The sequence below is a fragment of the Salvia miltiorrhiza genome, chromosome 8 (assembly GCF_028751815.1).
Source record: "Salvia miltiorrhiza cultivar Shanhuang (shh) chromosome 8, IMPLAD_Smil_shh, whole genome shotgun sequence".
In the NCBI taxonomy this organism is placed as follows: Eukaryota; Viridiplantae; Streptophyta; class Magnoliopsida; order Lamiales; family Lamiaceae; genus Salvia; species Salvia miltiorrhiza.
In genome coordinates, this window is record NC_080394.1 from 30,334,319 (window position 1) to 30,361,551 (window position 27,233).

At 37.7% G+C, this 27,233-nt stretch overlaps 3 protein-coding genes and 1 non-coding gene across 4 annotated transcripts; 3 read left to right on the forward strand and 1 right to left on the reverse strand.

Moving 5' to 3' along the window:
* Positions 1-229: 229 nt before the first annotated feature.
* LOC130997619 (uncharacterized) lies at positions 230-1,089 on the forward strand. The gene has a single exon (XM_057923003.1). The coding sequence runs from the start codon at positions 405-407 to the stop codon at positions 984-986; it is 582 nt and encodes a 193-aa protein (XP_057778986.1). The 5' UTR covers positions 230-404; the 3' UTR covers positions 987-1,089.
* A 3,748-nt stretch (positions 1,090-4,837) lies between these two features.
* Positions 4,838-4,923, forward strand: TRNAY-GUA (transfer RNA tyrosine (anticodon GUA)). Its single transcript is given in 2 exon segments — positions 4,838-4,874; positions 4,888-4,923. It is a non-coding gene; the product is annotated as a tRNA-Tyr (tRNA).
* A 7,711-nt stretch (positions 4,924-12,634) lies between these two features.
* Positions 12,635-16,281, forward strand: LOC130997620 (uncharacterized). The gene is made up of 3 exons (XM_057923004.1): positions 12,635-13,906; positions 14,909-15,113; positions 15,567-16,281. The coding sequence occupies exons 1-3, from the start codon at positions 12,911-12,913 to the stop codon at positions 16,157-16,159; spliced, it is 1,794 nt and encodes a 597-aa protein (XP_057778987.1). The 5' UTR covers positions 12,635-12,910; the 3' UTR covers positions 16,160-16,281.
* Positions 16,282-21,128: 4,847 nt separating this feature from the next.
* Positions 21,129-22,753, reverse strand: LOC130997621 (protein SODIUM POTASSIUM ROOT DEFECTIVE 2-like). The gene is made up of 3 exons (XM_057923005.1): positions 21,692-22,753; positions 21,534-21,609; positions 21,129-21,462 (listed from the first exon to the last, which is right to left on the reverse strand). Exons 1-3 carry the CDS (start codon positions 22,076-22,078, stop codon positions 21,278-21,280), a joined length of 648 nt encoding a protein of 215 aa, XP_057778988.1. The 5' UTR covers positions 22,079-22,753; the 3' UTR covers positions 21,129-21,277.
* Between the last annotated feature and the right edge of the window lie 4,480 nt (positions 22,754-27,233).

Below are 27,233 nucleotides of genomic sequence, written 5' to 3' on the forward strand. Positions count from 1 at the left end.
TGCATCTTCAATGTGGCCATTTGACACCATTGTTTCTATATTTAATTAAAATTAATTTTTTAAATATATTTATAAATATAATAATTGAGTTGGTATCAATTTTATATAAATATAAAAATATTTTCGGTGCAAATGCCGGTAGTTTTTGAGAAAGCGAGATGACGCAAAGCAATTATTATGATTAATAATTAAATGTTAGTTTTTTTTATTAAGTGTGAAGGCGGTGGGGAGTTTTGTTTTAGTTAGTTTAGTATGAAAATCCCGGTTATGAAGAAGAAGGTTGTTATGAGAGATCTGTTGCGGATTTTTCTTCCTAACTAATAACAAAGCTTCCACTGAAATCGGGGGCCTAATCTATTTAAACAGAAGCCGCTATTTCTGTTGAATTACAATCAATTAAATTAATGAGTATTGAAACTCCCTTGAGCATGGACAACGACGGCGAAGAAAACTACCTCCTCAACCTCTCCCTCTGCACACCTCCTTCTCGGCCGGAAAAGTCGGTGGAAATCGCGGCGCCGTACCCGTGGGCGACGGAGCGGCGCGCGACAGTCCAGAGCATGGAGCAGCTGCGGGGCAAGGGCATCGACACGATCAGCGGCAGCGTGCAGTGCAAGCGGTGCGACAAGCAGTTCGAGGTGGAGTACGAGGTGGCGGGAAAGTTCAGGGAGGTGGCGCAGTTCATCATGGAGTACCGCGAGGAGATGCGGCACCGCGCGCCGGCGGTGTGGATGGCCCCGACGCTGCCGGACTGCAGATTCTGCGAGCAGCGCAACTGCGCGAAGCCGGTGGCGTCGAAGAAGAAGAAGGACATCAACTGGCTGTTCCTGTTTCTGGGGCAGATGGTGGGGTGCTGCAAGCTGGCAGAGCTCAAGTATTTCTGCAAGCATACCAGGAAGCATAGGACGGGGGCCAAAGATAGGGTTTTGTATCTCACTTACTTGGAGATTTGTACCCAGCTTCATCCGCACACTACTTTTCATTAATTTCATTTCTATGCTCTAATAAAATGCTGCTACCTACTATTTTCATATTACAATTTAACCACTTTCACTTTTTAAATAACAACATCGATCTACTTTCAATTCATTACTTGGGTAATACTATATATCATTCGATTATGAAATGATATACTGACCGAGGCTGTTGTAAAAATATGTAAGTAATTGTAATTGTATCGGTTATTATAAATGTAGAAAAAAATTCAGCACAGATTGGACAAAAGGAAGAGGATCACATCGAACTTTAATTAAGAGTGATGGTTCACGGGTGCATAGGATTGAAAGAGTAGTTGCAGCAAGGTCGGGATGAACTGCACCAGCATCAGATTTTTGTGCACATTCGGGACTTGCCCATCACCACCGCCTCTTTGGCTTCTGTTTACTTTCATTGAGTTTAGCAGTCGCACATCAAATTTTAATTAACAATTAAGAATTAAAAGAAAAAGATAATATCAACTGCATATATAATTAATTATTTTTTTAAAAACAGCAAATGTGAACCCTTTTGCTACAACTAGCTCTTTCTGTCACAAAATAGAGGCGACGTCTAGAGCATAATTTACATCAAGAATTTTTTTACCAAATGCAAGTATTTGATTAATCCTATAAATTGAAAATGGAGGTCAATTCATGGGGCAAAAGCCGCGGATAATTATCTTGGAAAAGGACATAAACTTAATGAATTAATTAGAATTCTAAGGAGCATTATGTGGCATAGCCTGACAATAGACCTCTAAATGATCAATTAGTGATATTGTTGTAGCAGTATGGATCAAGATCAAATAATTAGGATTAATTAAAAGGATAGGTCTGTTTATCATCATGAATGAATTTATTAGTTCATCCCAACCAATAAACCATGGCACTCCTGACAATAAAGAGTTTTAGGACGAAATATCGTCATAAAATAAAATTATTATCTCAAACAGTAAATCAGGACCAGTTCTCACAAAAAAGAATTCGAGGACGAAATAATAAAAATGAATCATTTATCTATTAAGTTTATTTCGGTGGGCTAACAAATAATTAAACTTTCCAATCGAAATAATAAGTATTTTTATCAACAAAATATTGAAATTATAGATGCAGTTTAGGTGAAAAAAAAAATAGTTTTGCTATCATTTTGCTTTTATATAAATAAAACTAAATTACAAATTCAACATTGTGAAATGAGTAGAAAATTTTGATATTATATTTCTAGATCATTGTAGTATTATATATAATATTAAAGTTAGATACATCTAATTTGACTATCACATTTTAATATAAATACATACATTTATATTATAATTAAAATACATACTATCATTTATATATAAATTGATTACATTTTTATTGAGTTAAGTTTTGGGCTCAACATCAAATTCTAACTAATTTTACTTGCAACAGACCCAGTGAAGAAATCGGACGGTGGAAATGGTTGATGTTCGTGAAAAGAATAAAGAACACTAGAACACGAGCAAAATTAGAATTGGCAGCATTTTTGTGTATTAAAATCGAATAGCTTAAGTTGCAATTGAATTTTCACACTATTTATAGAGTTTACAAGATGAAGGGTAAAATGGTAATTTCAGCTCTGCCAACAAAGGGCAATTTGGTCATTTTTGGTTTGCGCTTTGTTATGTTGAAGGGTATTCCCGTTATTTCAGAGTCTTCATGTACACAACATGAGTTGTTGATGTGGCACATCGCTTTAACCGAAGATCCTTTTTAACATTCTTCGGATTGCGTCTTTGATGAAGTGCAAATGAACTCCTGCCATGTGTCCTTATCGTGTCACACCCTAATTCTTAAAGAAATAAATATAATCGAGGTGCAACTAATTCATAGAAACAAACGAGAGAAATATCTTGTTGAAATCGAATAATAGGATAGCAAGTCGGGCTATGCCCCTTTGGATCACAAGTTTTGTTTCATGCTTCTGATAACCGACATTCATTAGCATAAAACTAGGAGTTAAGAGTCTAAGTTCGACCAGAGATGTGTCATTTGAAATATAACATGAAAGTGTTAAGTTGAGAAAATAAAAGATAAATAAGAGTGAGTGCTACAACGGAAGTCTAAATAGGAAGTTGAAACCTAGCCTCAGCTCTGTCCCGTCAGCGCCAGCCAATCAACCTGAAAACATTTGAAAGTATTTGGGTGGCATGCTAATGTACTCAGTGAGATTTTTTTTTGAAACATTTCATATTTTCGTAAAGACAGTTTATTCAATCATTTGAAACATGACTTAGAAGGTTTTACATAAAAGTACTTCTAAGCATGCAAAATCATTTCTTTCATTTGGCGCCATTTTCACACTCAATTATGTTACTCGATGTGATCCTGAATCTTTTAGCCACCGACCGGTACATTTATCCCATTTACTTGAGCTGGGGGCGTAACTCAGGCAAGTTTAATTTGATCTTGGGATGCTACCCAGACAGGCCTTACATGCTTCGAAACACATCTTGTCCTCAAACATGTTAGTGCCTGAATGGAGATCAATCCACCGAGTCAGCTAATAGGTGTATACAATCCTCAAACAACATGTTAGGTCATAAGAGAATCTCGAACGATTCATTGTTGCGAGCCTTAAACATAATAGAGCGCACAAAATATCTTATTGGATAAATATGTTGCATTTTAAGAAATATTTGGGAGCTTATATAACTCATTCATACATTTGTAAAGTAAGCTCACCTGATTAGGCAAAGTTTGAAGAACATAATCATATAAAGTGTGTTGTGGAGAGAGAGAAATAAATTGAAATTTGTAAAAGTAGGTACAAAGAGGAGTGGGTGGTAGACGCATTAGTTAATTAGTCTCTTAATTATTTGTCAAAAAAGGAATGAACTAGACATTTATAATGAGACATCCCATTATAAAAATTGTGACATTTGTAATGAGAATGATGGAGTATTATTTTAAAATAACAAATCAATGTATGACAATGATTGCCTTGAGTTTTGTTTATTGTCATTGCCTAAGAGTACGATTGGAAATTCTTTTCTCCAAAATTTAAATGACAATTTTGGATATGATATTCTTGGTATGAGAGTATAGTATTTTGACCAGTTATAATTTTCACTTTTGATATGTGTCTCCCAAGCCTGGTAATAATCAATCTAGTGACATTAGACAAACCATTTGCTTAATTGATTTTTTCAACATTATGATTGAAGTTCCAACTTGCGAGTATACTTCATGACTGGGGCACACCAGAACATTGAATACTATTTATGGATTTATTTATAATTAGATTATAATTATTGGAATAAAATATAGAATTAAGAAGGCATAAATAAAGAATATAAAAAAAATAAAAATAAAAGATTATGAAGATGTGATGCAGGATCACGAATTAAGAGCACTCCCAGCAGATCACCTAAATGCATCATTAACTCTAAATTTAGGCTAAAATAATTGAAAATGAGATAAAAATTGCATCCAGCAGATCCCCTAAATTGGATGTGGCCCATAAATTTTTTTACATCTATCTAAATTCAATCTTAAATTTACACCCACCCTAAATTTATTTTAAGTTTATAATTAGTAGGGCCCACACATAATTATTATTTTTATGTAGAAAATAGGAGATCTGGCGTATGCATTTATATAATCGAGATCTTAAAATTAAATAGGGAAGCTTTAGGGAGGAATATAGGAACATAATTTTGGAATTTCTGCTGGGAGTGTTTAAGGGAGATAACTTTAATCACCAGTCAAATTATTATTTATATGATGATATAGCACTTATCAGATTATAACCCTTTGTTTCAGCTTTCGGGTCGTAATATGTGAAAAATAGGATAAATTCTGTTTAAAATAGTGAAGTGTTAAATATGTGAATATATCCGACCTTAGCTCAGTTGGTAGAGCGGAGGACTGTAGTATGTTTGCTGAAATCCTTAGGTCACTGGTTCGAATCCGGTAGGTCGGATTTAATTTTTCTTTCTTTATTTTCACAAATTTTTTCGTATTAATATTTAGCTGTTTATTGAGTTGGGCTTGCAAGGAGGGTTTATCTATCATTGTAGTCTGTAGAATGGATTTCAATTTTTGAAGCTAAGGTATTGGATGGGATGATTCTTCAATAAAAATATAATGATAAATAGTTAAAATCTATATAATATATAAAAGAGGAGTTTTTTCCCTCTAATTTTTCCCTCTTTTTTTTCTCTCTCTTCTTCCATCAAAATTTTCATTATTTTTTTTACTTTTTTATATTCACCAAAATTTTCATTATTTTTATTTACTTATTTATATTTTGTAATTATTTTCTAAACGTCATCAAATTTCGATTCGTGCATCGCACGAATGGGCGTATACTAGTATATCCTAATATACGAATATGTTTTATAGCATAGTATACCTCTCGTTTAGATGTGGATAATTGCATTGTGATCGAAAAAATATAAATTAAATAGAAGAAAAGAAACGGAAAAGAAGTTTACAAATTACACTCGAGTGTACTCAACGTAACGGTGGCCCAACCCAAGGAAGGGCCAGAGGGATTCTTACATGGCGAGTCCAAAGAGTAACTAATTTTTACTGGTACACAGACCCCAAGATTTCAAAAATTCATATAAATTTTTTGAAAAAGTTCTACAGTAATCAGATATACGAGTATGTTTTAAATAAAATAATAAAGAAAAATTCTAAATGTCAGCACACGCATGCTCACACACGCATTTCCTTATTTACTTTATGATTGTTTAATGCTCTCTTCATTCCAATTTTTAGTATTTATTTGAGAATGACACGAATTTTAATAAAATAGTTGGATGTGTTATAAGTGAAATAAAGATCTCACCATTTATATGAGTATTAAAATAATTAAAGATGAGTGAGAGTTCCTACTTTTACTAAAAGTAAAAATGAATACAAAAATATAAAACGACCAAAAAGAGAAAGATGAATATTTAAAGTTGGGATAAGGAGAGTAATTGATAAAAGATTCTTGTTAAGTTTACGTGGTTAATTAAATATTAGTTTCTATGTTAATAAGATGTCGTAATATTAATTTGAGGGGGGTGAATAGGTTGTAGAGTCTACATGATTTTTTTGGACTTTGAAAGTTTGGGGGTATTCAATCCAGAATTTTAAAAGTCTTTAAAAAGGTATTCAATATGGATTTTAAAGTCTTAAAAAATTCTTAGGTATCCAAAAGTCCGTAGATTTTAAAACTTTATGGATTTTGATAGATTCTCCTTCAAAATACAAAGAGAGAAATCTCACCTCATCACACGAGATTTCTGTGGATTCTTTTACGTCTCTTCTCTTTCTGATTCTTTTTGTATCTTTTTTAATTTTTCCTCCAATTTTCTTACAAAATTCTTTGGTTTCTTCTTCCCTTAATTGAGCAGAAGGTTAAGGGAGGAGGAGAAAAGGGCAAAAAAGACGAAGTAGATCCCTTAATTCCAGAAAATATATATTTGAATTTTTTGGGAAGTAGGGGTCTCAAATTTCTGTAAAAAATCAAATTTTTTAAAAGTGCGAATTTGATATTTCATTAAATCTTTAGGTTTCTTGAAATGGGCTGTTGATCTCATACCAAATATTCTCTCGCAAAGGTTGGAGCTTCATTTCACAAGCCGACATTTGGTGCTAATTTTGAAAGAAAATCAGGTCTCTTTAAATTGGGTGTCAGGAATTTCTGCAAACTTCTTGAATTTTAGTATTTGTTTTCCTACCCCTAATTGAAAATGGCAACAATTGAAATAGAAAGTGTAGAGTGTATAGTAATAGGGGACATTCCTTATGTTGTTGCCCGGAGATATTCCCATACTACAGCAAACTAAAACACGAAGCAGTTTGCAATTTCCGACCATATAGTTGTCCATACGCTGGATCTGAGTGTATAGTAACACTTAGCAGGGGACATTCCTTATCTTGTTGCTCACTTGAGAGACGACCATAAAGTGGACATGCACACGGGATGCACGTTCAATCACCGATATGCACAAGCTCCAGCCGACGCTAGGTTGCTGCCTTCCTAATTCCTATCAAGTCGGTGAAAATCCATGAAAATCAATAAAAAAAAGTCAACCAAACTCTGCATAGAGTTTATGAATTTCCTAAACCCACAAAAATTTATGGACTTTTTAAAGTCCAAAAAAATCCAACTGAATCTCAAACCAATACACCTCCAATATGAGAGTCTGAGGATTGAAGGGCTGATTCTTCTATCCACGTAACTTACCATAATGGTAGACACGTTAATTCGTCTCACGGTGGATAGGTGAGCGGTGGTACGTTAACAAGAGATAACTTGTGTTGGGTCCGGGGGGTCTCGAATAGGTGTATGGGGGGGGGAATACACCTATAGGCTATTTTTATGACTATCTACAAACCTCAATCAGAGGGATCTCAGTCAGAGATAGAAACGAAACTTTACACGCAAACAAGACATCTGTTTAACCGAAATAAGTGTTGACCAACAGGGTTGACGACTGATACTGAAAGCTCTTTAGTAAAGAGTTATCAGTTAAGTCACTGGAACTTAACTGATCCACGTAAGGGCTTCAGTCGTGTTTGCAGAGATGAAGATGATATCTCTCTTCCTTACTATCAGAGGATAGTGAGTCAGATTGATATCATACGCAGCGGAAATTAAACTTAGTTTCGAATAGCCTCGGTGGAGCAGATAGTTGGATTAAGGTTTCTCTTTTCAGTTAGTCAGCATTCAGTTTTATCAATTGAAATAACACAGTTATGAATATAAAACTGAAAGCTGTAAATAACACAGAGACTTTTACGTGGTTCGGAAAAACTCTTTCCTACATCCACGGCTGGTTGATCAGACCAACAATCCACTCCGCAAGTGCTTCCCGGGTGCACTGCAAACCGTGAACTGAAGATAGCTCTCTCTTCAGCACCTACACACTTCGCGTAGGGTTTCCCTACCTACACACCTCGCGCAGGATTTCAGCACCTACACAGCTCGCGCAGGATTTCCTTGCTAAGCACACCTCGTGCTCAGACTTCCCTATCAGAGTTCAGAACACCTTCTGAAACTCCGAGTCACTCAAACACTCTTATGGGGGAGAGGTTTAAACGAGTGCCAACTATACTTACAAAGAACAAGTTCTTTGAAGCAAGTTTGACCTTTGGCTTCTGGGTACACAGAATATATGCCTAGGGTCTAAGAGAATGTATGTAATCAGCAGTGACTGATTTTGGCTTTGGAATTCTCTTCTTCGATTCAAGCTTTGGGCGGTTTAAGCTTTAGGCTGAGTAGCTATTTCGGCAAAGCTTCAGCTTATGTCGTTGAATCGGTGAAGATTGAAGTGATCCTCGAGCGCTATTTGTAGGAGAACTCTTGAATAGATCCGTTGGCGTAAATCGTCCTCAAGATTTCTTCCGTTGGAGAGCAATTCGAATTTGGGCTGAGGCTTCAATCTTCGAGGTTCCTTGTCTGTGTGGAAACGGCTCTCTTTGATGGACAGGAGATGTGACATCTCTGAAAAGTAACCACCAGATAGGAATGACCTCTGCAGAGATAAGATATTGAGATATCTCTGCATTTAATGCGGCTGTACTTGAGCGTACGTGGCTTCCTCTGAATGTTGGAAGATCAGTCCTAGGAGGAATGTTCAACTGATACTTGACTTTAGTATCAGTCCATGGCGCGCATTAAATAATCAGTCTTCAACTGATTCTTCAACTGATACTTCAGTTGGTAACTGCAGTCTTCAGTCTTCAGTCTTCAGTCTTCGTTCTTCAGTCTTCAGTCTTCAGTCTTTGACACCGCAACTAAACTAGAAACGAACTCTAACACTTGAGTTCAAAAACGATTCTAGTCTATTACATTTAAGTCCTATGAATTTTGGTATCATCAAAACAAGGGTTAGGATATTCCACAAGGTTCCCAATAATTTCCCCCTTTTTGATGATGCCAAAACCACACAGCAGTTCTAGACAGCAAAAAGACTGAGCTCACAGTACAAGTTCTAGACAAGGGGTGAAAGTTGTTCCCCCTTAACAACAGAACCTAAATAACTTGTACTCAGAGCAAGAACGAAAACAGTTCTAAACACAGAACAGTAAGAAGACAGAAACAAAACCATAAATCAGAGCCTGGACAAAGAGTCATTGTCTTCAGGGTGAGATCAATAAGAAGTTCATTTCATTAAACGGGCTGATAAGCCATCAGTCTAGGTACAGAGCAAGACTTACATTGGAGTAAAAAGTAAAACAAAAACATCATGGATAAACCATGGACTCCAGCAGTCTGCTTGTCTGCGCCTTGAACTTCTTGATCTTCATCTTCTGTCTTCGTGTCTTCAATGTTCCTAAGCTTGTTCCACTCTCACTTGTTTTCCGTTGAATTGAGGTCTCTTCTGAAACGTCATCCTTCTGGTGATCCATAGCTATCCCATCTACAGTCAAGAAATAGGGGCAGGAGTAATCTTCTCAAACAGATTACTCACTGACTCTTACTTTCCCAACTTTCCCCCTTTTTGGCAACATCAAAAAGAGAGAGATGACCATGGAAGCTGAAAATCAAATGAGACAACAACTCCAATTCTCAAGTTGTGAAAACGTCTTGAGAAGAGGAGAGGTCCCGAGAATGCAGAAGGAGAAGAACGTCAGGAGTGGGTGGAGAAGAAAGAAAAAGAATGACGGAGAAGGCGGGGAGATAGAGGAATGATGGGAAGCAGTTTGAAGGAAGGGAAAGTATGCATAGCATCGTTAGAGATAATCATGAGATGTAGCTATACATACTATCCGAAGAGCGAGGAGACAGACGAGAAGAGATGAATTAGAAGTGCGAGAGGAGGGGAGGAGAAACGAAGGAAATATATGACGAGGCGTTCATGAAAGAATTGGATCAGAACATGCCTTCGTCATACATGGGGGAGAAAAAGATGTGAAGATGGAGAATCGAATCAGTGACAGTCGTGAGGACTAGCACTGTCGATTTTGCGCCGGATGGCAATGAGCTTTTGTGCATTGCTGTTGCACCACATGGAGTCTTCACCAAAAGGTGAGAAGTTTCCTGAGCAACAGGTGAAGTCTGTCCATATTCTAGACAGGAACTTCCAATCCATGTGCCGGGCATAAGGATGGAAGACGCTCGTTTCGCTGGATACAAGTGAGGGTAGAGCAAACTTTGACGCCGGAGAGACGTTGTGATCCAGTGGAAGGGTCCGGTGAAGACCAAGACTATGAGCGTCATTCTTCCACTCCATGACTTTGCAGTCATAGATTTCTCCTTTAGTCGGAACAATTTTTATCTGCAACTTTGGTAAACAATTGAAACTTTTTCTCACAGTGAAAGCTGTGGAGAGTTGTTAGTTGATGCAGAAACACTATGAAGACAACATGGTATAAATAGACAAGATGTGAACCATGTAGAAGATGAAAAGGTTTTTCGAAAACTGTGCCTTAAATGCAATTGAAGAAAAAATTTCGCGTCCGCCGTCACTGCGAGGGACTTCAAAAGGCATCATTACACATGTCATGTCAATGAGCGTTTCAAGAAATTTTATTGCAGAGGCAAAAAAAAGGTTGGAAGGATTTTTGGCAAAAAGATCAGGACAAGTTCAATCAAAACAGATTTTCACTTTATAAAAATCTTGTCCTAATTCGGATATTCCAATTCCAACAATTCCAATAATCAGTTAAAGTTTTTGAAAGAAACTGATCAGTTAGAGAAAAGATTTTGAACTAAAGACTTAAAGCTCTAAACTGAAATAACTGATTTCGAAAAGTTAAGCATCTTAAAATACTTACTGATCAACTGAACATAGTAGTCAGTTGATACCACGTGATCCTGGATGATTCATCAGGATGACTTCCTCTTCAGATGAGCACTCGGACTTCATTGCTTTTTACGTCGACGAACGTAGAAGCAGCAGTTGGTTGACCACCAGTCAGCATGACTGTTCGAGAAGATCTTCAAACACAGCATCACTCTTCAGGGTTGATGAGGCCAATCTTTGCACAAAGATCGTTGAACCTCTCTTCTGGAAGAGCCTTGGTCAGTAGGTCCGCTCTCTGAATAGCAGTGGGAATCCATTCCACAGAGACATTCTTCTTTTCGACATGATCACGAATGAAGTGATGTCGAATCTCAATATGTTTGACTCTGGTGTGATGAACTGGATTCTGGGAGATTGCAATAGCACTGGAGCTGTCGCAATAGATAGGAACTTCCTTTTCCTCGATCCCATAGTCCTTTAGTTGATGGACTAACCACAGGATTTGTGAGCAGCAGCTTCCGTCAACAACATATTCAGCTTCAGTTGTAGAGGTGGCGACTGACGTCTGCTTCTTAGAAAACCAAGAGATGAGCTTGTTGCCTAGGAATTGACATGTTCCGGAGGTTGATTTGCGATCAAGCTTGCATCCACCGAAGTCGGAGTCTGAAAATCCGGTGAGCTTGATGTCGTCCTCTGCTGGGTACCACAATCCTAAATTGGGTGTGCCCTTGAGATATCTCAGAATCCGCTTAGCTGCATCTAAATGAGCTTCCTTAGGATCTGATTGATATCTTGCACAAACCCCGACTGCAAATGCGATATATGGTCTGCTCGCAGTCAAATACAGCAAAGATCCAATGATTTCTCTGTACTTCTTCGAAGAGACAGAGCTTCCTTCTGAACCTGGATCAACTTTCCAGTTTGTGTTCATTGGGATCTTGACTGACTTCATGTGCTGAATACCGAACTTAGCTATCAGCTCCTTCGCATACTTGGACTGGCTGATCAGTATTCCTTCTTTGGTCTGCTTGACTTGCAATCCGAGAAAGAAATTCATTTCTCCCATCATGGACATTTGGAATTTGTTCTTCATGATGTCAGCAAACTTATTGCACATGTGTTCGGATTTGGATCCGAAGATTATGTCATCGACATAAATTTGAACAAGCAAGAGATCTTCTCCTTCTTTGAGAGTGAACAACGTTCTGTCCACAGATCCCTTTTTGAAGCCTTGTTCAATCAGATACTCCGAGAGAGTATCATACCACGCTCTTGGTGCTTGCTTCAACCCATAGAGCGCTTTCTTCAGCTTGTACACCTTTTCTGGTCCAGCAGCCTCAAATCCTGGAGGTTGTTCTACATAGACTTCATCTGTGAGCACTCCGTTGAGAAATGCACACTTGACATCCATTTGGTGTACCTTGAAACCTTTGTGAGCTGCAAAAGCTAAGAAGAGTCTGACTGCTTCCAATCTGGCAACTGGGGCAAATGTCTCGTCGTAGTCGATTCCTTCTTCTTGACTGTATCCTTTAGCCACAAGCCTTGCTTTGTTTCTCACAACGTTTCCTTCTTCGTCTTTCTTGTTCTTGAAAATCCATTTCAAGCCAATCACCTTTGCATCGTCTGGTCGATCCACAAGCTCCCAAAGAGAATTCCGGTTGAATTCATTGAGTTCTTCTAGCATTGCGATGACCCATTCTGTGGACTTCAGAGCTTCTTCAATATCCTTCGGCTCTGTAGTTGATAAGAAACAGCTGAAATTCTTATCTTCGTTGATGCAGTTCTGGTTGATGTCGAAGACGAGGTTGCACATAGATCTCCGAGTCTTGACGCCATCTGATGGTTCTCCAATGATGTTCTCCTTAGAGTGGAGTTCAAACCATCTTCGATATTTCTTGATTTCTTCAGGAGATGGTGGAGCTTCTTCAGTTAGAATAGCTCTTGGATGTTGAACCACACAGTCGCCACAGAGTTCGCAATTCATCAAGGATTCAAGTGGAAGAGAGGAAAGACGAACATATTATTCCTACTAGGATTGTTGTTTTGAAGCCAAACCTTGGGAAAATTCAGAATGCTGGCACATCTTTATCATCACCAGATCTTTCACACAATTATCAACCTGGCTTCAAGAAAATCAAGGAATATACAAATGTTGGTAGTGCTGCAACAGTGTTACGAAGAAGGAAAGACTCATCTCATAATGCAGGATTATCAAAGTCCATGTCAAAAGAAGCTAGAGAAATAGCCAGGGAAATTACGATGAGAATGAGAGATGGCTGTGATGAGACCACAGATGCAAAATCTACTGCATACAGAGGATATGTGGGAGATGAGAGCTCATACGATGCTAATGAAAGTGATTCTGATAGTGAGTCTGAGGTGTTCAGATTATCTGCTAGAAGGTCCTTCGACGATAGTAGCATGTGCAGATATCCATCTTCTCATTTAGGCGAATCGCCTGTAAATACGGAAGCAAAGAAGCGACTATCTGAGAGATGGAAGATGACTCACAAATATCAGGATTTGGAAATGATTAATAGGGGCAGCACATTAGGAGAAATGCTTGCCTTGCCCAATAAGGAAACTAGGCCCTGCCAGTCAAATGTTAAGATGAGTCCTGGCCGACCAAGTAAAGAACTTGGTAGTAATGGAACTGCTATTTTGGATGTTCCTTTAGGTATCAGCAGTAGGGATGGATGGAAGGATGAAATACGCAGAAACTCCTCTAGGTCGAGGTCGCTTCCTCCACCCACTGGTGGGAGAGGAAGAAGCCACAGAAGAAACCCCAATAATAATAAGTTGGCTGAAGACAAAAGCATGATGCGTAGTGATTCTGTACATCGTTGTAGAAGTAAGGTTGTAAAGGGAAATCTAAGTCACAGAGAAAATTATTTAGCTAAAGATTCAAAGTCCAGGAGCAAGACGTCTCATCCCTGTCAACACATATTTGCTAATGAGATAGACTCTTCGTCGGGAGCCAATTTTGAGATTCAGATGGAACCAAACACCAAGGACTTATCTGAACAGCAGCCCATTTTTCCAATGGCTGAAAAGGCTGACAATTGTGAAGTCACTGTGGTTGATGTAATGATGATTTCAGATCCTGGAAGCACAAATATGTCTTCTGAATCTTCCGAGATTCTTCCAGAGCAGTCACATTCAACCATAGCAAGTGACAAAGTTGCTGATCATAACCAAGAGGGTTCTAGTCTCCAGGTTTGGTCTTGACTTCCTTCAACTGAAGTATCTTGATCTTCAGCCTATGGCATAGCTGGACTATGATTGCGTGCTTCATATCTGTTATTCCCACTTTTACTTGGAATTTAAAACGCCCCTGCTTTCTTTACTTCACTGACTTGTAGATTTTCATTTTTTGTATGTGTGCAGAGGCATATTTTCTTGTGTGAGCTCCTTTTAATTTTTTACTGTTGTTTCTGTTTAATTGTTAAGGTATTATACATGATAATGTACGAGCTAGAGTGCATATTTTCTAGCTTTCCTCAACTTGAGTTATAAATACTTCTTCTTTATTGATGTAGATGGTTAGCCTAGTCTTTCACCTGAAGCGCAGGTAGTTTCACCAGTTTCATATATATGTCAGATATCCCTCTGCTGCTTTGCATTGAATAGAGTGCATATTTGCTACCTTTCCTCAACTTGAGTTATAAATACTTATGTATTTGACGGTAGATGATTAGCCTAGTCTTTCACCTGAAGCGCAGATAGTTTCTTCACCAGTTTCATATATATGTTAGATATCCCTCCGCTGCTTTGCATTTAATAAGTGAATGTGGGGCTACTGGAACTGATAAAGGTGTTTTCCAAATTATGCCAATTTTGCCACTTCAGCGTGCTTTTAGGTCTCATCTCATGTTACACATTAATAAATTCATCTGTAGAGAAAGTCTCTTATGTAAAAATTTGTTTACAAAGTTCCTTCTGGTTATAGTCCTTTGTGGTATGCAATACGATGGCTTCTATTTAATGTTTATATTGCTTAAATATCTTAAAAAGGTAGATAAGTAATATTTTCCTTGTGTGATGCACCTTGTTTGACATGAGCGCATATCTTCTTCTCCTCCATAGTCGAAATTGAGTTTCCTTGTCAAAATTTGCTCGTTACACGATGATTGGATTTTTTTGAGATCTGGAGTCGTCCCTACTAGGTGCTTTATAATTTAGTACGTACTTAATCAATCTTATATTTTCATTTTTCAGGAGCTGTACAAGGAATCGCCTAATCAAGGATCTCCTCACTTGCAGAGCCTTAGAGCTGAGCCAGAATCTTCTGAAAGCTCCAAGGAAGCCGACCATCCTAGTCCAATTTCAGTCCTTCCTAGTCCAATTTCAGTCCTTGATGTTCCTTGTAGCGAAGATACGCCATCTTCTGAAAGTTTTGAGAGAGTCAGTGCTGAACTTCATGGTATGAAATCTTTACCCTCCAGCCTTGACTATAATAATTGTATGTAGGAAATCTAGGATGTCCAAGTTCACTTTTTAAGAAATAATAACCTTCTGTTTAGCTATATAGACAGTTTAGCTTCATGGCATTGCCTTATTATAAAGTTTTATACACTGCAAATTTTGGTTGGTGATATACTTCTATTGAATCTTGTTTATTCTTTTGTCTTTGCATCATAAGGACGTATGTGTGAGCTTCGTATCCTGATAGAAAGACATGTTTATTTTGTTTAGCTGACAACCATTTATGCCCTTCACTAGTTGTCTACATAATTTCTAAAGAATGCTTTTTTCGTGGTCCTTGGTTTGTCCTGTACTAGCATTTCTTAATATTATTGAAGTTTTTTGTTCTCCTTGATTCTTGATTTCAACAATGATGATCTTCTCAATTGTTCTTTTTGATCCTCTGATGCAGAACTGCGAATGCAACTGAAACTCCTCAAGTTGGAGTCAGGCACATATGCTGAGACATCGGCACTTGTTCCCATCGAGGAAGAAGAAGCGCAACTATCTCCGGTACTTTCTGAAGGAGACCATGTCTTAGCAGCTGACAACTGGAGGACTTGTTATGCTCTTGATGTGCTGATCGAGTCTGGTCTTGAGGAATCCTACTTTCACATGTTGAGGACATCGTGGCACTCCTCAAATAGACCGTTGGACCCCAAGTTGTTCGACAAGTTGGAGAAGAAATACAATGATGAGACAAGCGGATTGAGGTCGGAAAGAAGGTTGCTCTTCGACAAAATAAATGCAGCAGTGGTGGAGATTTTCCAGCAGCGCGTGAATGTGTGCCCCTGGGTGATGCCAAAAGTGTTGGGGTCGAATCTGCAATGGCAGGGGGTTCAAGATGATCTTGAGAGATTGATCAACCAAGACTACGGCAGCGGTGATGGAGAACTAGATAGAGAGATGCTGTGGTCAGAATCTAGAGCAGAAATCGAGGTATTAGGTAATGAAATCGAGGGATTGTTGATAGATGAGATGATAATTGAGGTTATATGTAACTAATGCGTAGCTTTTCAACTGAACTGGAATAGGATAGTTGGTAACATAGGTAGATGAAAAGCTTGGGGGTACAAGAATTGAGAATAAATCTCAAATTTAATCTGAAGTTACAAGTGATTAAGCAATCTGTGTGCGTCAGTTATCTCATGGCAATGCATGTTGTGTATAATCTTTCATATATATATATATGGTGCACTCTAGTGAGATTGCTATTTTTCGTGAGATCATGAATACAATGAATAAGACAATATATAGTGTTGAATAAGGCAGTGTATGCTAATGAATAACAATATTAAAAAAATTGGTAAAATTTTAGCTCCCTTTAAGATTCGAACCGATAAAAAATTCCGCCCTCTAAATAAATACTATAAGCCATAGGATACATGATTTGTGGGTATTGATTTCATGTATCCTATGGCTGACTATGATTTTGCCACATATAGGGGATTAAGTGTGATATGATTGACTGAGATGTCTTTTACTATATGTCATATTAATATCATGTTTGGTATAATGCATAAAAATATCTGTAAAATATAATACTCCCTCTGTCTCATAAAAACATGAAAAATTGAGAGTGACACAGTTTTTAAAAAATATTAGTTAAGAGTTATTATGATTGAAAAATGAATCTCACTTTATAAAGTATTATGAGAGTAATAAATTAATTGAGGAAAAATAGTGGTGGGTCATAATGGTTTTTTTGTGAATAAGTATTAAAATGAGGGATAAAAAGTAAGAGGATAATGTACAAAATCAAAATGTTCATGTTTTTGTGAGACACCTATAAATGACAAAATGTTTATATTTTTTTGAGACGGAGAGAGTATGTTGTTGGGCATGATGTATTAAAACTAGGGTTAATAGTGTTTTATGTCCCGAATTTTCAGCGTTTTCCATAAAATGTCCCGAATTTTTATTTTCTCTTAAAAATCCTCGAACTTTCAGTTTTTTCCATAAAATATCTAGATATATTAAATTCCATGACGAAAAGATGACAAAAAACTCCAAACTTTCAATGTTTTCCAACAATGTAAGTTTCTAATATAATTTTCCAACAATGATGGTCCCCAAAATATTACATTCGGCGAGATAAGTCATATTTTCATCATCGAATTTTGTATAGCGAGACATTTTATGGAAAAAAACTGAAAGTTAGAAATTTTTTAGGAGAAAATTAAAGTTCATGACATTTTATGGAAAATGCTGAAAGTTTAGGACATAAAATACTATTAACTCTTAAAACTATATAAAGTTAATAATAGTTACAATTAAGATTTGTATTATGTATACTACCCGTTGAGGTGGTATATTGAATCCTTGAAATCAGTATAATATAATATTTTTGGATTTTTAATTTATAAAGGATCATATGTTTCGTATTACTTCTTACCAAACAAGATATTATGATATCATAGGTATATTAGGGAGAATATTACAGAATCAAATTTCAAATTTTCAATCTACATATATAATCAGATCGGAAATCTATAATATATTAAAAAGGTAATTTTCAAGTAAAATTAATTTCAAAATTGAGTGACCATATAGTTGTCCATACGCTGGATCTGAGTGTATAGTAACACTTAGCAGGGGACATTCCTTATCTTGTTGCTCACTTGAGAGACGACCATAAAGTGGACATGCACACGGGATGCACGTTCAATCACCGATATGCACAAGCTCCAGCCGACGCTAGGTTGCTGCCTTCCTAATTCCTATCAAGTCGGTGAAAATCCATGAAAATCAATAAAAAAAAGTCAACCAAACTCTGCATAGAGTTTATGAATTTCCTAAACCCACAAAAATTTATGGACTTTTTAAAGTCCAAAAAAATCCAACTGAATCTCAAACCAATACACCTCCAATATGAGAGTCTGAGGATTGAAGGGCTGATTCTTCTATCCACGTAACTTACCATAATGGTAGACACGTTAATTCGTCTCACGGTGGATAGGTGAGCGGTGGTACGTTAACAAGAGATAACTTGTGTTGGGTCCGGGGGGTCTCGAATAGGTGTATGGGGGAGGGGAATACACCTATAGGCTATTTTTATGACTATCTACAAACCTCAATCAGAGGGATCTCAGTCAGAGATAGAAACGAAACTTTACACGCAAACAAGACATCTGTTTAACCGAAATAAGTGTTGACCAACAGGGTTGACGACTGATACTGAAAGCTCTTCAGTAAAGAGTTATCAGTTAAGTCACTGGAACTTAACTGATCCACGTAAGGGCTTCAGTCGTGTTTGCAGAGATGAAGATGATATCTCTCTTCCTTACTATCAGAGGATAGTGAGTCAGATTGATATCATACGCAGCGGAAATTAAACTTAGTTTCGAATAGCCTCGGTGGAGCAGATAGTTGGATTAAGGTTTCTCTTTTCAGTTAGTCAGCATTCAGTTTTATCAATTGAAATAACACAGTTATGAATATAAAACTGAAAGCTGTAAATAACACAGAGACTTTTACGTGGTTCGGAAAAACTCTTTCCTACATCCACGGCTGGTTGATCAGACCAACAATCCACTCCGCAAGTGCTTCCCGGGTGCACTGCAAACCGTGAACTGAAGATAGCTCTCTCTTCAGCACCTACACACTTCGCGTAGGGTTTCCCTACCTACACACCTCGCGCAGGATTTCAGCACCTACACAGCTCGCGCAGGATTTCCTTGCTAAGCACACCTCGTGCTCAGACTTCCCTATCAGAGTTCAGAACACCTTCTGAAACTCCGAGTCACTCAAACACTCTTATGGGGGAGAGGTTTAAACGAGTGCCAACTATACTTACAAAGAACAAGTTCTTTGAAGCAAGTTTGACCTTTGGCTTCTGGGTACACAGAATATATGCCTAGGGTCTAAGAGAATGTATGTAATCAGCAGTGACTGATTTTGGCTTTGGAATTCTCTTCTTCGATTCAAGCTTTGGGCGGTTTAAGCTTTAGGCTGAGTAGCTATTTCGGCAGAGCTTCAGCTTATGTCGTTGAATCGGTGAAGATTGAAGTGATCCTCGAGCGCTATTTGTAGGAGAACTCTTGAATAGATCCGTTGGCGTAAATCGTCCTCAAGATTTCTTCCGTTGGAGAGCAATTCGAATTTGGGCTGAGGCTTCAATCTTCGAGGTTCCTTGTCTGTGTGGAAACGGCTCTCTTTGATGGACAGGAGATGTGACATCTCTGAAAAGTAACCACCAGATAGGAATGACCTCTGCAGAGATAAGATATTGAGATATCTCTGCATTTAATGCGGCTGTACTTGAGCGTACGTGGCTTCCTCTGAATGTTGGAAGATCAGTCCTAGGAGGAATGTTCAACTGATACTTGACTTTAGTATCAGTCCATGGCGCGCATTAAATAATCAGTCTTCAACTGATTCTTCAACTGATACTTCAGTTGGTAACTGCAGTCTTCAGTCTTCAGTCTTCAGTCTTCGTTCTTCAGTCTTCAGTCTTCAGTCTTTGACACCGCAACTAAACTAGAAACGAACTCTAACACTTGAGTTCAAAAACGATTCTAGTCTATTACATTTAAGTCCTATGAATTTTGGTATCATCAAAACAAGGGTTAGGATATTCCACAAGGTTCCCAACAACTTGTGCACATTATTTCAGTATTTCTTATTTTATTTTTATTAAAAGATTTTATACCTTTTTTGTTTCTTAAATAACTTTTTATAAGGAAGGGACACAAAATTTTAAGATAAATAAGTATAGAGTAAAGAATGAGGTATTGAGAATAGTGAAAAAAAATAAAAGAATAAGGGTAAATAAAGTATTATTGGTAGCTAGTAGGGTATAATCTAAAAATAGAGAAGAAAATTCTTTTTGGGACGAACCAAAAAAGAAAATTAGGAAGTTATTTGAGAGACAAATAGAGTTTTTTTTTTGTAAGATTTTATTGTAATTTTAAGCAATTACATATATATTTATTCAATTATATATTATTTTTAAAAAGATTTATTCACTTTTACATTGGATGTTTACTTTGCATGATTGATACGATGTATAGTTGAGTAGGGGTGAGCAGTCGGTCCGAACTGGACCGACAAAACCGAGGACCGAACTTCTAAAAATTTTAGGATCGAATCGGACCGACGTAAACACTGGGATCGAACCGGAACCTGACCGAAACCGCTGTCGGTTCTCGGTCCAGTTCGGTCCAAAACCGAAATTTTGGGCAGTTTGCGAAATAAACCAAAAAAACACATTTTTACACATATAAAACCTGTTTAACAACAATAATTCAATAATACCACAAAAATCCATAAAATGTTAATAATATTAGGGTTTCTGAGTTTTAGAATACTATAAATAATTAATAATATTAATAAAAATAATAAATATATATTAAATATACATATATTCGATTCGGTCCGGTTTTCATCGGTTTTGCCCTCCTCCGGACCGAAACCAAACCGACTGTAATTCGGTCCAGGAAATTTGGACCGGACCGGACCAAACATTGAACCAAAACCGGCCCGGATCGGACCGAAAAACCGACCGGTTCGGTCCGGTTCGTCGGTTTTGGTCCGATTTTGCTCACCCCTATAGTTGAGTATTTTTATCCTCAAAAGTAGGTTTTTTCTAATTCCACGTTTTTAATAGAATACGAATCAAGCAAAACTAACTCAAGTCATAGAAATAATCAAGATTATTTCAAAGTTTCAATTCATCAAAATAAACAAGGAATTAGTCTTATTTTTATCTATCAAGGCTAATCCTCCAAAATAAACTGGGCATGACACATTTTTCAATATTTATTTAGGCATGTCCTTGAAAATTGTTACTATTCAATCTATTTTGTACTTTGGGGATGACTGATGAGGTATATGACCTAGTTAAATTATCACAATATAATCCATTTTGTTCTATGATGAGCTCAATTGCATCCAGTACTGCACAATCAATAAGTAATTAATCTACGTAAGTTTAGCTATAGTTCACTAAATTTGGAGGCAGAAAACCAAAAAAGAAAAAGAAAAAGAAGAGCGTGGCTAGTATTGAATAGTAATTGAAGCAGAGGAAGCTTAATCTAAAAGATGAAACATAATAGTGATGGCTGATCAACAGAAGCTGCAATTGAAATAATGTGTGAATTTACAAACAAGATGGAGTGAAGACTAGGCTACTCCAACAAAAGCGGCTTTGTCTGTAACCCAAGCGCCTTTGAATTCCGATGATATGGTGGGAGCCCATAGCTGCGCGTTTTTCACCTTCGATATGCTCGACAGCACCTCCAACGGCGTCACCTTTCCGGCCACCGTCACCTTCTTCGCTGCAAAATCTATGTTGAAGGACCTCACTCCTGCACACCACCATGTACAACTGAATATATACATGAAAAAATGTTCACCAAAAAAAGTAAGAAACGCACACCTTCCATTCTAGAAATATGTTTCCTCATTTTCCTCTCGCAGCCTCTGCAGTGCAAGGACACTCTTAGAACTACCACCTGCAAAAGCACAAAATCAATTCCAGTCCAATCCAAGAATTGAAGCAGTTGAGAGAGATTTAAGGCGGGCGAGAAAACGGACTTGATCCGGCGAGGGAGAGGAGGAATTTGTTTGATTATTAAGGACAAGGTCATCTATGGAGGTGGGCGGCGGGTCCAAAGCGGTGAGCAGCTCCTTTCCGCTCAACAAGTACCTGGTAGAGCCGGGGGGGCTGATGAAGTCGCCGGGCTTGGCGCAGCTCCAGCTCTTCCTGGGATTAACGTTTTTCTTGTGGATCAAGGGCGGGAGAGGGGTGGCGGCGCATCTGCGGGAGTCTCTGATGATGGGGTTGTATCTGTCGATTGCCGGACTGCTGCTGCCGGCGAGGGCGAGGGCGCTGCTGGATGCTTCTAATTCCATGCTGCTGCTGTTGGGGCATATGGCTGTCGCTGCTTGCAATATATCCATGCTTTTCATCTTTAATCTCATATTGATACTGCCTTTCTCAAAAGACCCTAGATTCTTCCTCTTTTTATCCTGCTAATTCACATAACATAACAAACAACGCCTACTGTTTTCTAGTTTATATATTAATTTCCTTTTTTTGTTTGTTTTATTTCAAGTCTCTATGTATATATAACAAATTAACAATTGCTTGTTCAACACATTAATTTAACACTACCCTTTGTGTCTGTGCCTTAGCCTGTGTGACTGTGTCTGTGCGTGTGCATATAAATATTGAATGGAACAGCAACATTTTCTGTAGTTTAACAGATGAACAGAGGTTTAATTAATTATTACATGGGAAAACAAGCACTTGCTTCTATATGTAATGAAATTTTAGTGAATCCAATTATCACAGTTAATTAATATTGAAGAGTTGGCACGACCAAAACATTAATGAAATTCCTTGTAGGCTAACAAGTGATGAATTAAATTGGATAGCAGACAAACAACAACGGTTCAAATTGTACGTTTTGCAGGCTCCTGGGCCTGCAATCTTGAATGTATTTATTTATTTACGCCAGAAATCATGTGAACTACTCATGTTTTTATAGGGCGACTCAAGCCATCTCCAAATTAACGCACAAAATTTGATGTTTAAGTTATCTATCAACTTTCATAATTTGTTACACTAAGTTGATCATTGGTTTCATTTCTCATTTCCTATGTATTAAATCTAGTAGCTACAAAATTAAAATAGTTGTTCAAATATAGTTTCTTCGTTCAAAAACTGTATATATATGTACCTTCATGACACGTTTGATTATATATATGTAGGTTAAATTAATTCGGTCAAAATAAGATAAGAAAACTACTAGTAGTCTTTCATTCCGACTTTACTATCCGCTTAATTTTGATCAACTTTGTGATACACAAGAACTAAAGGATTTGCCTTAAAAAAAGAACTAAAGGGATTTGAAAAATAGGAATAATTTGAGTCAAGTTGTTTTTCGTCGCATACTATATATATTTCTCACGATCACTTGAAAAATTACGTCAATTAATCTTTTCATTAAGCATGTGGTTTATTTTTACAATAGCTCTGGTGCGGCCATCTGGAGTCGGCGGATATTTTAAATTATTTATTAATATTTACCTAAAATTTAATTAAGAAGGATACATGTGCTTGGTTTTCAATTGTAGTGGACCAAAAAGCAAAGTTGGTTTCTTAATTTTTTTTTTTTTTGAGAGAAAAAGTTGGTTTCTTAACTGTTATATATGGATATGGGATGGGAAGGGGTGAGAATAATTTGAAGTGTGGGAGATGCTTTTGGAACATATTCTGCTTGAAATGAAACAATCATGCCGAATTTTTCTTGGCCATGGAATAAATGGTGCACAAAACAATGGTATCAGATCCCTTTCAGCACTATCTGTTTTTTTTTCTTGCTTTAAATCCCATCCAACCTAGCCATATTCAATGCTCTTACTTTCGTTTCACATCTCTCTCTCTCTCTCTCTCTCTTCAGAATTAGTAATCTAAGTGTGCCTTATGTTTGATTGTAAAATTATTATAAGAAAAACATGGAAATGAAAATATGGAAATTTTTTATTATTTCTATTCTTATTATCTCATGTTCTTTTTTATGAAAAATTTTCTTTTATCCTATACACATATTCTTTTTATTGAAAAATGATGGATAAATTGTTAAATATTGTTTATGCCATACTTTTAATTTTGCCGCTGACCCACCACCACCCCTACCCTACTGGCCCACCCCCCCATTTTTTTTAACTTTTCTCGCCAGCCCCACCCACCGCCCACCCTATCCACCCCCTTCCCCCGTCCAATTTTTTTTTTTTAATTTTTCTCGTCACCCCACGCCCCCACCCTCAATTTTTTTTTTCTTAATTTTTCTCGCCACTCCATCCCACCCCATGCCACCACCCCCACCCACACCACCCTCCCCAATTTTTTTTTTCTAATTTTTCTCACCACCCCCACTGTCACACCCCAATTCTTGAAGGAATAAACTATAATCGGGGTGCGACTAAAATCATAGAAATGAACAAGGGAAGGACCTTGTGAAATTCAAATAATAGGATAAGAAGTCGGGCAACGCCCTTTGAGTGAAGAAAGACATAAATCAACTGATAGTAATCAATTAATAACATTCTAAATCTTAGGATCACAAGTTTGGTTTCATGCTTCTGATAACCAATATTAATTAACATAGTGCTAGAGTTGAGAGTCTAAACTCGATAAGAAACATAATTTAGAATCTTAACATAAAAGTCTCCAGTTAGAGAAACAAAAGATAATAAGAGCTAGTGCAACAGCGGAAGACAAAATACGGAGTTGAACCCTAGCCTCAGCTCTGCCCCGTCAGCACCGACCAATCAACCTGAAAACATTTGAAAGAAATTTTGGGCTAAGTACTAATGTACTTAGTGGGCTAGCATTTTTATAAACATTTCGTAATCATAAGAGCAGTTTATCCAATTATACTTGACATGACTTAGAAGGTTTTAAATTGAAATAACTTCTAAGCATGTTAAAACATTTTATTATATTGCGCGCAATTGTCACACTCCCTTTCCGTTACTCGCTGTGATCCCGGACCTTTTAGCCACCGACGGATCCATTACTCCTGCTTACTTGAACTGAGGGCGTAACCCAGTCAAGTTCCCATTTGGGACCCAATGCTCCGGAACACATCCCGTCGAGCACCCTTATAACGCCTCATACATGATTAGTGCCCGATGGAGATCAACCCACCAGGTCAGCTAATAGGTGTACACAATTCTCAAACAACGTGTTAGGTCATAAGAGAACCTCGATCGATTCATTGTTGCGAGCCTTAAACAGAGCAGAGTGCACAAAATATTTTATCGGATAAACAGTTTTCATTTCATTGAAACATTTAAGCTCAATAGCTAAACCATACATTTGGAAAATAAGCCCACCTGATTAGGCAATGCCTGTCGTTTATTCTTAACTCTGAATCGGTATAGCAGTGCTACTCCTCACGATCCACAAAGCCTACAAGAAATCTATAATCTTAATAGGTCTCCTGAATCTAATCTTAAATCATGTTGTAGTGCTTATCATTCTATGATTCATTTAGCCGGATTTTCTAAATTTAATTAATAAATATTTGAAAACTAAAATTCTTGAGTTAAGGACACCAACAATATCCTTGCTCGATTTTACTTTAATAATTGAATTAATAATAAAGTCAATTTAATCATAAATGATTTTATGCACAATTTTTTTTAATGCAAATCTCTTTCATGATTTAAAACATATAACCAATAATCACACTTAATACATATGCACATAATAATAATATTATGCAACTTAATCTTTAAAAAATAATTAAAATAAATCGGTTTGGTCTAATTAAATATTTAGGAAATTAAATCATCAATCAATATGTAAGGTAAATAAATTATAAAAATAATTTGCAGTCCATTTCTTAAATAAAAAGGACCCAAACAATTTAATGTATAGGCCCAACTAAAATAAAAATTCGCAGCCCACTAGGAGGCCCAATATAATTAAAATCTGAGGCCCATACCTAATTTTTCTTTCTTCTTTAAACACACACAAACACACGCACATACTCACACACACAAACACACAGCGGCGCACACACACGCAAGCGCAGCAGCAGCTGCTGCTGCGCTTCCCTCTTCCACTCTGCCGCCGGCCACGCCGCTCCCTGACTCCCTTCTCCCTCGTCCCCTACCAACGCCGCACCACCCTCTCACCTCTCTCTCGTTCTCCTATCTCCCTCAAACAGACGCCCATCCCTCTTCTTCTTCAACGGCGAGGAGCGCCGCTGTTCCTGCTGCTCCGGCGACCGCACAGCCGTAAGCCGCGCCACCGCCCCTTTCTTCACCGAACCCAGAACTCCCTCCGACGACTGCACCAGACCAGCCGCCGCTGCCTGAACTCCCTCACTCCTCACTTAAATCGGCCGACAGCAGTAGAAGAAGCGGACTGCCACCGCGCCCTCCACCTCCATCGTCTCTCTCTCAACCCTCCCCTGTTTACAGATCCGGCGGCCGCAGCAGCGGAAACTAACCACCGCCGCCCTTCTCACCCTCTCTCTCTCCATCCTCGACAGCAGCGGGCAGAGCCGCCGTGCCGTAGCTCCTGACTTCCTCTTCCCTTTCCTCGGCCGGACAGTAGCTCGGAGCCACCGCCGACCGTACCGTCCCCATCTCCCTCTGACTTCCGGCGAACGACAGCGAGAATCCGTCGCTGCCCTCCCCTCTACTCTCGACTCTCATGACCAGCAACAAACACACCACAAGTCGACATAACAAGACACAAGTTTGGATTTTTCTTTTCAATTTACCGATCTTGTTTTATCATCTTTTGAATGTATAACATTGTAAAAGCACAAATGTGTAGTAATATCCAAGTTATGCAGTTTATTCTCATGCTTTGTTGGTTTGATAAGTTGTAGAAGTAAAACAGCATACATAGATAGGATGCATCGTATTTGTCATTTATGCAGAGGGAATAAGTTGGAGTTTAGAAGGTAAAACCTTGATTGAATGAATTCTGATATGTTATGCGGTGATCTTGTTTGTTTGAACTTCGTTGCTGGGGTGAGGAATTAGATGAATAAGGGGGATATTTAAGGGAGTAGGATGAACATGTTAAGGTAAGAAGCGTGGGTGAAGGAGTCAAAAATGGTAGGAAGCGTGCAAAAGAGTGGGCGCATGTTGAGATGGGTGAAGGAGTCAAAATGGAGGTGCTGTACTTGGCAGCTAGGAAGCGTGGGTTGGGCTTCTATTTTTGGGCTTAATTATTAACAAGGAAGGCTTAATTAAAACTAGGGCCCAAAATAATATTTGTCAAAGCCCAACACATTCAAAAATTAAAGCTTAACATAGACCTAAATTAAATCATGTACAAATAAATACTAATCATATAGAATAATCACATATTCATATAATTCAATTTATGAAATGCACAAAATTTCAAAAGACTAAATTTTTATAAAGGCTTCTGAAAATAAATTTTGTTGGAATTTAAAATATAAATCATTTTTCATTTTTCCGGCGTAAATCATCCTAATCTAAGTTTAAAATAAATTCTAAACTTAATATAAATAGGCGGGGTGTTACATTCCTCCCTCCTTATAAAAATTTCGTCCTCGAAATTGCATATCTGGGTCATCTA

What these genes read in the sequence shown, in the direction of transcription:
- LOC130997619 (XM_057923003.1), top strand. Translation starts at nt 405, where the DNA reads ATGAGTATTGAAACTCCCTTGAGCATGGACAACGACGGCGAAGAAAAC.
- LOC130997620 (XM_057923004.1), top strand. Translation starts at nt 12,911, where the DNA reads ATGTCAAAAGAAGCTAGAGAAATAGCCAGGGAAATTACGATGAGAATG. An exon ending in AAGAGGGTTCTAGTCTCCAG is followed by an intron (nt 13,907 to 14,908) that starts GTTTGGTCTTGA and finishes TTCATTTTTCAG; the next exon opens with GAGCTGTACAAGGAATCGCC. An exon ending in AGTCAGTGCTGAACTTCATG is followed by an intron (nt 15,114 to 15,566) that starts GTATGAAATCTT and finishes CCTCTGATGCAG; the next exon opens with AACTGCGAATGCAACTGAAA.
- LOC130997621 (XM_057923005.1), bottom strand. Translation starts at nt 22,078, where the DNA reads ATGAGATTAAAGATGAAAAGCATGGATATATTGCAAGCAGCGACAGCC. An exon ending in CCTCTCCCTCGCCGGATCAA is followed by an intron (nt 21,610 to 21,691) that starts GTCCGTTTTCTC and finishes GTGCTTTTGCAG; the next exon opens with GTGGTAGTTCTAAGAGTGTC. An exon ending in ACATATTTCTAGAATGGAAG is followed by an intron (nt 21,463 to 21,533) that starts GTGTGCGTTTCT and finishes GGTGGTGTGCAG; the next exon opens with GAGTGAGGTCCTTCAACATA.